This window comes from Halichoerus grypus, chromosome 1, assembly GCF_964656455.1.
Source record: "Halichoerus grypus chromosome 1, mHalGry1.hap1.1, whole genome shotgun sequence".
Lineage (NCBI taxonomy): Eukaryota > Metazoa > Chordata > Mammalia > Carnivora > Phocidae > Halichoerus > Halichoerus grypus.
In genome coordinates, this window is record NC_135712.1 from 34,535,555 (window position 1) to 34,547,557 (window position 12,003).

A 12,003-nucleotide genomic window follows, 5' to 3' on the forward strand; every position below is an offset into this window, starting at 1 on the left:
GCTACCAGTTAGATGTTTCTGTTTAGAATGATGGGAATGTTCTGGAATTAGACAGTGATAATAGTGGTACACCATAGTAAGTATACTAAAAAACCACTGAAGTGTCTATTTTGAAATGGTAAACTTTATGATATGTGAATTATAGCTCATCTTTTAAAATGTTAAAAAAAATGACAAAAAATAAATAATTGAGAATAATAAACTGAAACCTAATGAAAAGTATTGTAATATCCAAACAGCATAAATTTTTAACAGGATATTTATTAAAAAAGCAACACGAGGCTAGAAAACTATCATTTATGTCACACAGTTCAAAGCTTTAAGGTCTCTAACAGCAATTTCCTAGAATCCCAGGAGGTAAGGATGCTTCCCTATAAAAATAATCCCATTAGACCTTATAACAAAGCTCTCTGATCCAGCACAATTGGGGCAGGGTTAGTACATGTATTGAAAATACTGGTTAAAGCAGAGAATAATAAAATACATATATGCTATGCATATGCACACATATACACATCAAAAGAGTAAAAATTTTGTTTTTACTTAAAATACAAATATAAATATTCACCCATATTCTGATATAAGATTAAAGGCATTTCTCCTTAGGTCCTCTGATTAAGATTTTACAGTATCTTTCTTATATGAACCCACACCTACAATGCAACATTTATATTTCCAATTCCCTTTGGGTTATAATGGAACAGAAGCTAAAATGGTGCACACAAAGTAATCTGCATGTGAAACTGTTAGATTTATATCATTTTCTCACAGTTCACTTGTGCATACTTAATTCAAAACCATTTTTTTCCAACTTGTCCTTACTGAGATTTTCCCAATACTTAATAATTTTCTTTGCTGTCACACTTATAGTTCATCATTTTATATAATGTTATACTGCAGAATTATAATGAGAAGAATTGGCATTCACAGGATTTGAAGGGGATGGGAAACCAGCTCACTAATAAGCACTGAATGTAACTGGCAGGAGCCGAACTGCATACATGTGGTAGACTACAGTCAACTACCCATGCGTGCTCAGTATCCCGTGGAAAGTTGTCAGTATCATTCAGAGTGAGCCTGTCAAACAGAAGTATATTCACTAAGTTTGGTAAGTAGACGTTAGCTAAGTAAACCTCCACTGTACCTCTACTCTGTTGAAAAGAAATAATCTAGCAGTAAAAACAGATAAAGGGAAGGAGAGTAGCAACATCAGGTTGGAAAGCTAGAGAAAGTCCTGACAACTTCCTACAAAATGCCTTGGCTGATTGGTTATTTTAAGTTTACATACATCAAAGAGACCATTTCTCAGCATCGGTATTGGTTTGGTTAATAGTCCTAATGCCTTCTACCTCTCTACCTTGTAGTCGCCACCTCTTTGCTAAAATAACAACATCAAGAGTCCTCAGACCATCCCAGAAATTTGTTTTTTAGAAACATCCCAATCTCCAAAGAGCCAAACTTATGAGAACCCACATAACAAAAATGCATTCACAGAGAACCCACAGAAAGTTGAAAGTGTCTAACTCACAAAAAACTCCTTGAAGTTCCACTTGAATCCAGAGGTCAGTAGAGATTCCAGAAAAAAAACCCTCAACAATCAAGGTAGAGAGCACTACTGCACTACCCTACCTACCTAACTCCCCTCTGATCATACACACAACACAGATTATCTAGAATATCAAAGAATCTGGAAAGTTTACACTTTATATTGTAAGTATGTGTCTTTTGCCATGCGGGTCATTCATACTATTATTCCCAAAGTTTCATGAGCCTCCATAAAAGAAGATTGTGCTCCCATGCCCTATGGACATAAGGCTTGGCCAAATTATTTGGTTAATGAAATGGAAGTGCAAATCACATTTGTCACTGCTAAACTGAAGCTTTTAAAACCGTAACAGGTTTCCTCCACTATTCTTTCTCTCTGCGTGTCCCACACAGGGGCTGCTCCATCATCCTGGGAAGAATTTGACCCTCGGGACTGAGGCACAGCTCATAACTGTAGCCTTCGCAGTTGCAAACCATTATGTTAGAGTTTTTTGTAACATGCCACACCACAGTGAAAGCTGACTAACACAGCAGTGATAGATTTATGGGAAGGAAGAGAATACAAAGGAGGTTGACATCAGAACTATACCTTCCAACCATAAAAGACTTCTAAACCAATAGATAATCCCTAATTTTTAGATCAGTGCTTCTCCCAACTCTCTGTGCTGACGGATCAGTTACCTTTAAAAAAAAAAAAAATTCCAATCTATTATAGACCAAATCTTATGCAAAATGTAATAAAATGAATTATTAGAAAATCAAAAGAAAAAAAGGCTTTCAAAATTTAAGCCCCAATTTTTATATTATCATTAGATTCACCAGAAAAAAAATTACTCTGTCAAACTATTAAAGTTTCTAAATGGTGAGGTGCCTGGGTGGCTTAGTCAGTTAAGCAGATGCCTTCGGTTCAGGTGATGATCCTGGGGCCTGGGATCAAGCCCCGCATCTGGCTTCCTGCTTAGTGGGGAGTCTGCTCTCCCTCTCACTCTGCTCCTCCCCGTCATGCTCGCTCATACTTTCTTTCCCTCTCTCTCAAATAAATAAATAAAATCTTTAAAAACAAGTAAAGTCTCTAAATGCTTACAATCCCAATTTCTGCCAGTACATCACTGCCAAACAATTACAGTGCACGGAACCACACTGGTCCACAGAGTACACTTTCAGTAGTACGTTTCAGAGCATGTGGAATTAAGAAATACAAAGGCTTTTATGATGATGTAAACTTCTGGGCAATTGTATAACTGAAAACAAAATTACAGACTAATTTTGTCCAGGAAACAGGTAAAATTCTCCTTAATATCATTCCTACTCTGCAAAAATATCTGTGGTTCCTTTTTTCTATAGGCATAAAAATCAGGGTGTTATTTTTTCCTTTTTTTTTTTTTTTTTTTTGTAGTCCCTCAGTGATAGACATTTAGGTTATTTGAAAAGTGCCTAGCTCCCAGACTTAGTAATTTGAAATGAAATGTTTTCAGTTATAGCGAATAGAACCCAATTATTTTATATTGACATATGTAGTTTACTGCCTTTTTCTCTACTTATTATCATCTAACTACTGGAAAGCACCCAGTTTTCTTCAATTATTTAGAAACCTGCAATAAATATGGTTTAGTTCCCAAACTCCAAGTATATTTTAAATCACATTTAATTTCCTAAAGAATGAATCTTTGCTCTATTGAAGATGATTTAAAGTTTTAGAAATTCATCTCGAACCTTTAAGTAGTTTCTGGCTTGCCCAGAAATACTTTTTGGGTGGTAAGTTTCCAATCCTGATGAATGTCATTATACATCCACTGTCCTCCTGGGTTGCGATGGCAGCTGCTAGCTGCTTAAAAAGCTAGTTTTTAAAAAATGACTTAAAGGAAAAGAAATGACTGTTTCATTTTCTCTCAAATAAAGAAAAATATGTGTAATATATTTAAAGTGAAGTTGCTTTTCAAGTTTTAAAAATGTGGATGGCAAAAGCTAGATCCACTTCGGTTTGGACAACACAGAGAGTAAATCATTGGACTCGCGCAAGAGTCAACTGCCTTTTGAAATTAATAGTAATTTCTTTAGTAAGAAAAAAAAGACCATTACAAATGAGAGAATTTTTTCAATCCTGTCAATTAACATTTCTTGAGCACTGAATAAGGTATAAAATGTTTTCTCATCTACAATCTAGTTAGTATCTACAGCAACCCAGTTTAGGCAAGTAAGACAAATATCATCACTTTATCCCCACTGAGCCAAAGGAAGAACTGTGTTTCGAAAGCTCAACGATGATTTCAAACCTTTTTTTTTTTTTTTGCATACCAATTCATGGCAATTTCTTTCTTAAAGATCATTGGTTTTTGACTATTCTGAATAGTCATACCTAAATTATCTTCAGGTAGGTTGGCAAAAAAAATACAATAGAACAACAAATATTTACCAGCAACATTATGAATAAGCCCAGAGAAAGAACGTATAGTGCAGTCCACTTCTAAAATGATTAAAAGAGGAGACAAATATCACAGTATGCTAGAGTATTTTGATTACAGGTACAATTTTTCGTAATACAGAATTAAAGTCTAGACATTCTTTAATTTATATTCTCCTAAAAAAATACCACAAATGTCTCATCATTTAGGTAAAAACTAAATTAAGAAAATTTCCATTTTCAGGTAAATATAAGTAACAGTCAATTTAGCAATTAGACGAAATAAAGTTTTTGTTGCTGGTGTCTGAAGAACTATTTTATATTATCTTTGGGGGTTGAGAGAAGAGGTAGGTATAAAAGCAATGCTTTAAATTATATTACACTTCAATGATAAAAATATAAAGTTATGTTACTTTTTAAATCTCTGCCAATAGGTGAAGAAGCAATTTTTTTTTTTTAATATAAGGAGGTATTTCAAGTACATATATAGAAAGTTAAGCTTATTGTGCTACAGGAATAGAATTCTAAAAACTGATCAATGTTACAGTTGGAGATTAATTCTACAGAACCTTTTAAGTTTATTGCTGTGTCAACCTACCAGCTGATAAATATGAGTACAGTCATGAATACAGTTAAATGTGTTTTAAATGTTTTTAAATGTTTTTTAAAACATTTTAATATGATCAGCAAAGCTACCAAGAACATTTTAGCTAATCTTCATATGCATTTTGTAATGAAAAAAGATACTATAGTTGTTTAGCTAATTAATATCCATTTTCTTTTCCTTTGGTTTAGTACAAATTTATACATTAGAAAACTTAACAATAAAATTATCTAACCTATTTTGGAGGCTGAGAAAAAGTTCAACAAAGAAAAATGACTTTCTTCTTGCTCAACTCTTCTTTAAAAAGAAAAAAAAAGGAAAGAAAATTAAGTAGGGAAAAACAAAATACAGAATTCCTTGTGTTAAAGGCATGGTTAGTTCAGTTTTTTAAGGGTGTATTTCCAGCTATGTTGTCATCATCATCAAAATTCTATGCTCTACAGAGTCGTATCAAATTAATGCTCACTACTCACAGGTACATTTTTTTTTTTTTCCAAAGACATATTCTTTTAAATGCATTATTAACCCAAAAGTTTGGCTCTACTCTCAATTTTCAAACTTTTTTAAGTGAAAGCTCCTTAGTGAGAAAAAGTTGAGATCTAATGTATACAGAGACCCTGAGACCCTGTAACTTTGGGCAGAAAAGCTGTTCTTTCATCTAGATAAGAAAATAGGTTAGTGGGGTGCCTGAGTGGCTCAGGCAGTTAAGAGTCCACTTGGGCTCAGGTCTTGATCCTGAGTCCCTGGAATGGAGCTCAGCATGGGGCTCTCTGCTAAGCAGGGAGTCTGCTTCTCCCTCTGCCCTCCCCCACTTATGCTTGTGCTCTCTGTCTCTCTGCCTCTGAAATAAATAAATAAAATCTTAAAAAAAAGAAAGAAAAAATAGATTAGTCATTTAAATTTTCCCAGCATACTGCCTGTTCCTATTTTCTATCACAATTTCATTTATCTTAGTTTTTCCCATCTCTCCAGTAAAATTAAGGGCTCACTGATTAAATCTGATGTTCTTCAAGTTCTTAGACACTTAATAAATATTGGTTGATGAAAATAATTCACCAAATGCTATCCCAAGTATATGAAGAGATTTTAAATTATGTTACACACCCTCACAAAGGGTAGCATTTTTAAAAATCAACTTGAATTGTAAAAAAAAAAAAACTTAACAGAGGGCATTTTTACATTAAAATAGGAAGTAGATAATTTTTAGTTTTCTGTTTACAAAAAATTTTTTAATTATTATACTTTCGATATATAAGCATTAAATCCTAAAAAAATTTTAAAATGCAGTTTTCCAAATGCACATAGGGCCCAAGTATATTTACGAGACACAATTTCTAGTAAATCAACATTAGTCCTTATGACAGGACTTCTCATATAGTTCCTTTCCCATATTTTTATATTTCTAAAACCTACTTAGTGGGTTTAATCATAAATATGTCGGAGGGGGTACCTAACACAAGTACCAAATTTTAACTGAGGTTCTTATAGTAGTTTTGGTATCTCTATGTAAAAATCAACTTGTACATTCTCAATCAATACTTCTCAATCTTATAAATGGCCATAAAAAGAAGTAATAAAATAGAATGCCAAAAGTGCCTGAATGATAGGTGGATGTCTAAATGGTCTTTTAACAAAAAACTACTAGTCAAGGCAGTTGTATAGAGAAGATGGAGAAATATTAATGTTTGTGTATAAGAAAGAATTATTAATGACTATTTTAATAAAATTTAAGAAGTCTCTTATCCCCATAATTTTATATAATTTCATAATTATCATCAGGCAAACAAAACTAATCTAAGTCAGCAGATCACATGGTCTTTCTCAAAACTTTCTTTAAAGTTTTCAATAACTCTCAAGAAACAGGCCTCATCTAATTTGCAGGACTGCAAGTCCTTAGACCTGTGATTTCCAATAAAGGAGCCAGTAGACACATGTAACCATTGAACACTTGAAATAAGGTTAGTGCAACTGAGAAACTGAATTTTAAATTTTATTTAATTTTAATTACTTTATTAAATTTAAATTTTAAAATTACTATTCAACTCAGTTACTAGAACTTTTAATTCTGTTTGAAAAAAACTTGGGTTTGTATTCTTAAACTGAAAATTTTATTAAATCTAAATATAGATCAAGTATTTCCAATGAAAAAATATCAGAGCTAAAAGAATACAAAAGAACAAAAATACCTCAATGAATTTTATATTGATTATATTAATATTAAAATATTTTGACATACTGGGTTAAATAAAATTTTTCATTATTAAAATTCATTCAACTGTCCACCTTTTACTTTTTTTAATATAGCTACTAAAAGTTCTGAATTACATAAGTGGCTTACATTCTATTTCTATTAGACAGTACTGCTTTAGACAACATGTATAAAATCAAAACTTTTTAAAAGTCGGCTTCTTTAAGGTATAATTTACATGCAATAAAATGCAGTCTTTTACAAGTATAGGTCTATAAATTTTGACAAATGTATGCAGTCATGTAACAACCAGCACAATTGGGACATAAAATATTTTCATCACCCCAAGAAGCTCCTTCATGCTCCTCTGTCAACTCACAACTCCTACCTCCAAACCCTGACAACTCTGTCTTCTGTCCCTATAGCTTTGCCAATTCTAGAATGTCATATAACTGGAATAATATAGCATGTAGACTTTTAAATCTGATAAAATCAAATTTTAAATACTACAGTACTCTCCCGGCACTAAAGGATGATTATCATTCTGATATTTCCTTGTATTATGAACATTTTCCCAAGGCCTGGTTTTCATTATTCTACTTCTAAAACTGAGCTTTCTTCCTTGTCACTGTTACAGTAATTTATTTATACCACTAGAATACAACTGTATTATAGTTCTTTACATACAAGTTCTTCCTCACTAGACTGTAAGCCAGAAGCCTGACATCTAGACCAACTATGCTTTCCATCGGGTTAACTGCCTAATGAAATTAACAGTGCAAATAACAAGGCTAAGAAGATTTCATTTAAAAAAATTGAGATTGTATTATAAAAAAGGAAAAGAAAAACAAAAAGAATTGAGTCATGCAGAAGTTTATCCTCTAGATTAGATGTCTACTTTTACTGAGGTCTCAAAAAAGGATATTAGGCTCTAGAAGATCCAAGAACTACAATGCCACCTAACCAGGTGCAAATGCTAGTGGAGATTTAACTTACACCAATATTTTTACCCAGATTGCTATTGATTTTGTCAGGGCTTACTAACAAAGTTGAATAAATTTGGAGCAGTCTGCCCTAGTACTATTTTTCTCATAAACTCTGTTACTTCTGGTACATGATTTTACAGAACATAAAAGCTTTTCAGGAACACCTGTATTACATTACAGTAGGAACCACATGAAGGTAAAGACAACAAATCCGATGGCTCTATCTGAAAGGTCGGATATTTGTAATCATTAATTTTCATATAAATATATGAAGTATAATAAGTCTTTAAGTAAATAAATAAATTGTACAACTAACTTTAAATCTTTCAAACACTTACTGAAGTCTCCAGTAAGAAAAACTCCTTCTGCTCCTGGGGCCCATTCTTTGCAGTATAAACCACCATCGGCACATGTGTGGACACCAAATGATTCATAACCTCTGGAAAATTTATCAATACCACCTTCGTTCTCTCCGATGTTGTTCAAAGTCTCGATAAACCGCTTATACCTTTGAAAAAGTGCAAAAGAAGGAAGTTAGAAAATAAAATCATATTCCCGGAAAGCTACTGTAATTAAGTAAATGCTTTATTTACTCTTATTCAGAAAAAGAAAAGAAAAAAGATATTAAAGAGGAATAATGTGAATAATTTCACATAATAAGGTAGCAATTACCTCACAGGATAAAATCATCCTTATCTCAAACTGAACCAATCTAACATTTTTTGGTAATTTCATGCATTTTGGTATGAGACAGAAAATACAATTGTTCTATATTCCATGAAATTTTTAAAAAATCAGCATTATAGCAACTTCTATGTCAAAATAGTATGATGAAGGAGCATCCCTATGTGTCTCTCTTCTAACCCCTAAGAAAATAAAAGAAAAATAGTCAAAAGCCAGCAAGATAAATAAAATTACCCTACAACAGGGTTTGGCTGATTTTTCCTGTTAAAGGATAGATAGTAAATTGGTCCACTTCACAACAACTCAACTATCTCTCTGAAGCATGAAAACTGCTGCAGACAACATGTAAATGAATGGGTATGGCTGATGCCAATAACACATTATTTATAAAACAGTTATTGGCCAAATTTGGCCTATGGGCGGTAGTTTGCCTAGTCTGCCCTATATCAACTAAGCATGGAAAGAACATACTACATCATGGCAAACTGTAAAAGCTAGTGGCCACGAGAAGAAACCAAAGATTCCTTCCCAAGGAGGACCAAGAGTAGCACATGGTTGTTCCTGACCCTCTCCCAGAGCCAGAGTCCATACAGCTATGCCAACAAAACACTACTATTGTCACTAATACCAACAGATCTAGGGAGAAGCTATGACAAAACAGGTAAAACTGAAGTGAGGCAGGTGGTAGGTGCTTTTTGTCAGAAGTGAAGGTTCCAGAACAATGAACTGAGCAATGCTAATAAGCTTCCTTGCACTTCCCCAGACCCTGAGGGGTGAGCAATAAAAGTCCCAGAAAGATGACATGAATCCAAGTAGGGGATATACAGGGAATATTTTGCACTATATTTCAACTTAATTAAAAATGAACGCAATAGGGGTGTCTGAATGGCTCAATTGGTTAAGAGTCTGCCTTCGGCTCAGGTCATGATTCCAGCATCCTGGGATGGAGCCCCGGGTCAGGCTCCCCTCCTTAGCAGGGAGTCTGCTTCTCCCTCTCCCCTACCCCTGCTCCTGTGCTCTCTCTCTCTATAATAATAAATAAAATCTTTAAAAAACTGAACTCAATAAAAATAAGAGATGAGGAAAAAAATAAGAGATGAGGGATTATATGAAAAACAATAGAATGAGAGGTAAAATGAGACCCCTACACCTAAGGAAACAAAAGGAGGAACAAAATATGTCACTGGAAAATAATAAATTAGAATTGGCAAGAAACAAAATGCACATATAATAAAAACAGCAAATTATTAAATGAATAAATAATTGGAAATTTATGTAATTAGAGAAGAAAAAGGCAAAGAAGTGGAGTATATTAAAGAAGCTAAGAGGTACGCAAAATTGACAAAAATGTTCTAAATAAGGATAGCTGCTGACTCCGAAGAACAAAACCAAATAAAATGATGCAAAAAATATAAAGCTGGAAAATTTTTCTCTCAGAATTAAATCTGCATATTTGGGGTACCTGGGCAGCTCAGTCGGTTAAGGGCTCGGCTCAGGTCATGATCTCCAGGTCCTGCCCAGTGTGGGGCACCATGCTCAGTGGGTAGTCTGCTTGTCCCTCTCCCTCTCCCTCTGCCCTGCCCCCCAGCTCATGCTCACTCTCTCTCTCAAATAAATAAAATCTTAAAAAAGAATTAAATTTGCATATTAAAAAAGAGCATGCTATGTTTTAAGAAAAATTTGGAAAACAAACACAAACACGCACATGTGCAACACCTCCCAATTTAAGCTACTGAAATTCAAAGGATAAAGAAAGAACTCCTCAGACAACCAGTCATAAAAAAGCAAGCAGAGGGAGGTTTTTGTTTTTGTTTTGCTTTGTTTTTCTCAAAGGAACATCACACTAAAGACCAAAAGATAAAGCCAAGCCCACACATTTCTGAGAAGGAAAGGGAGTAATCTAATGGTATTATATAAGGCAATTTCCTCAAACCTAAGGAATTCTTTAAATATTGTCAAATTAAAAAATAAATTTAAGTTTATTACACTAATAAACTATGGTTGAAGGGGAAAAAAACCAAAACTAGGTGATTAAAAGATTAAAAACACATACACAGAGGAATTAAAAGTCATGGCAGCAGTGTTGCTGAACTCTGAGTCTTTAAATATAGAACCATGGCTAGACAATGGTGCATATGTGTGAATGTGATAACAAAAAATAATCTCAATGATTAAAGTAAATTTTATTGTAAAAGAAATGAGATGAGGGAAAGGAAAACAGAAGAAAACACAGTGTACTTTTAAACCCCTTCACCTATTTTGCCCATTGCCCCACCAACCTCCTCTCTCGCAACCACCAGTTTTTCTCTATATTTTTAAGAGTCCATTTTTTGTCTCTTTTTTCTTTGTTCATTTGTTTTCTTTGTTAAATTCCACATAGTAGTGAAATCATATGGCAGGTGTCTTTCTCTGACTGACTTATTTCACTTAGTATTCTAGGTCCATCCATGTTGTTGCAAATGACAAGATCTCATTCTTTCTTTCTTTTTTTGGTATTAATTTAATTTAATTTTATTTTATTATGTTATGTTAATCACCATACATTACATCATTAGGTTTTGATGTAGTATTCCATGATTCATTGTTATGGCTGAGTAATATTACACACACACACACCCCACTTCCGTATCCTCTGTATCCATTCAACTATCAATAAACATTTGGGTTGATTCCATATCTTGGCTACTGTAAATAATGCTGCAGTAAACGTAGGGGTACATATATGTTTTTGAATTAGTATTTTCATTTCCTTTGGGTAAATGGCCCATAGTACAATTACTCGATCATACAGTAATTCTACTGTTAAGTTTTGGGGGAGCCTCCATACTGTTTTCCACAGTGGCTGCACCAGCTTGCATTCCCACCAACTGTGTATGAGTTGTATAAGTTCTTCATATATTTTGGTTATGAACCCCTAATCAGATACATCATTTGAAATTATCTTCTCCTACTCAGGAGGGCTGCCTTGTTTGGTTGATAGCTTCCTTTGTTGTGCAAAAGGTTTTTATTTTGGTGTAGTCCCAATAGTTTAATTATGCTTTTGTTACCCTTGCCTGAGAGGACATATCTAGAAAAATATTTCTATGGCCAATGTCAAAGAAACTACTGCCTATGTTTTCTTCTAGAAATGTTATGGTTTCAGAACTCACATTTAGGTCTTTAATCCATTTTCAGTTTATTTTTGGGTATGGTGTAAGAAAGTAGTTCAATTTCATTCTTTTGCATGTAGCTGTCCAGTTTTCCCAAAACCATTTGTTGTAGAAACTGTCTTTTTCCCACTATATATTCTTGTCTTCCTTGTTGTAGATTAATTGACCATAATAGTGTAGGCTTATTTCTGGGCTCTGTATTCTGTTCCATTGATCTGTGTCTAATTTTGTGTCAGTACCATACTATTTTGATTACTACAGCTTTATAGTATACCTTGAAATCTGGGATTGTGATACCTCCAGATTTGTTTTCCTTTTTCAAGATTGCTTTGCTATTTGGGGTCTTTTGTGGTTTGTACAAATTTTAGGATTATTTGCTTTGGTTCTGTGAAAAATGTTGCTGGCATTTTGATAGGGATTACATTAAATCTATAAATTGCTTTGGA

General features: G+C 33.6%; 1 protein-coding gene across 7 annotated transcripts in view; it reads right to left on the reverse strand.

Annotated features, from left to right (window-relative positions):
• Positions 1–12,003, reverse strand: part of GBE1 (1,4-alpha-glucan branching enzyme 1) — a 278,711-nt gene that overhangs the window by 215,730 nt on the left and 50,978 nt on the right. For all 7 annotated transcript variants that reach the window (XR_013442827.1, XR_013442829.1, XR_013442854.1 and 4 more), the window contains exon 2: positions 8,063–8,232. Coding sequence is in view for 1 of the 7 variants with exons in the window: in XM_078059397.1 (XP_077915523.1) it covers positions 8,063–8,232 (170 nt within the window). In the remaining 6 variants the exon portion in view is untranslated. The remainder of the gene's footprint in view (positions 1–8,062; positions 8,233–12,003) is intronic.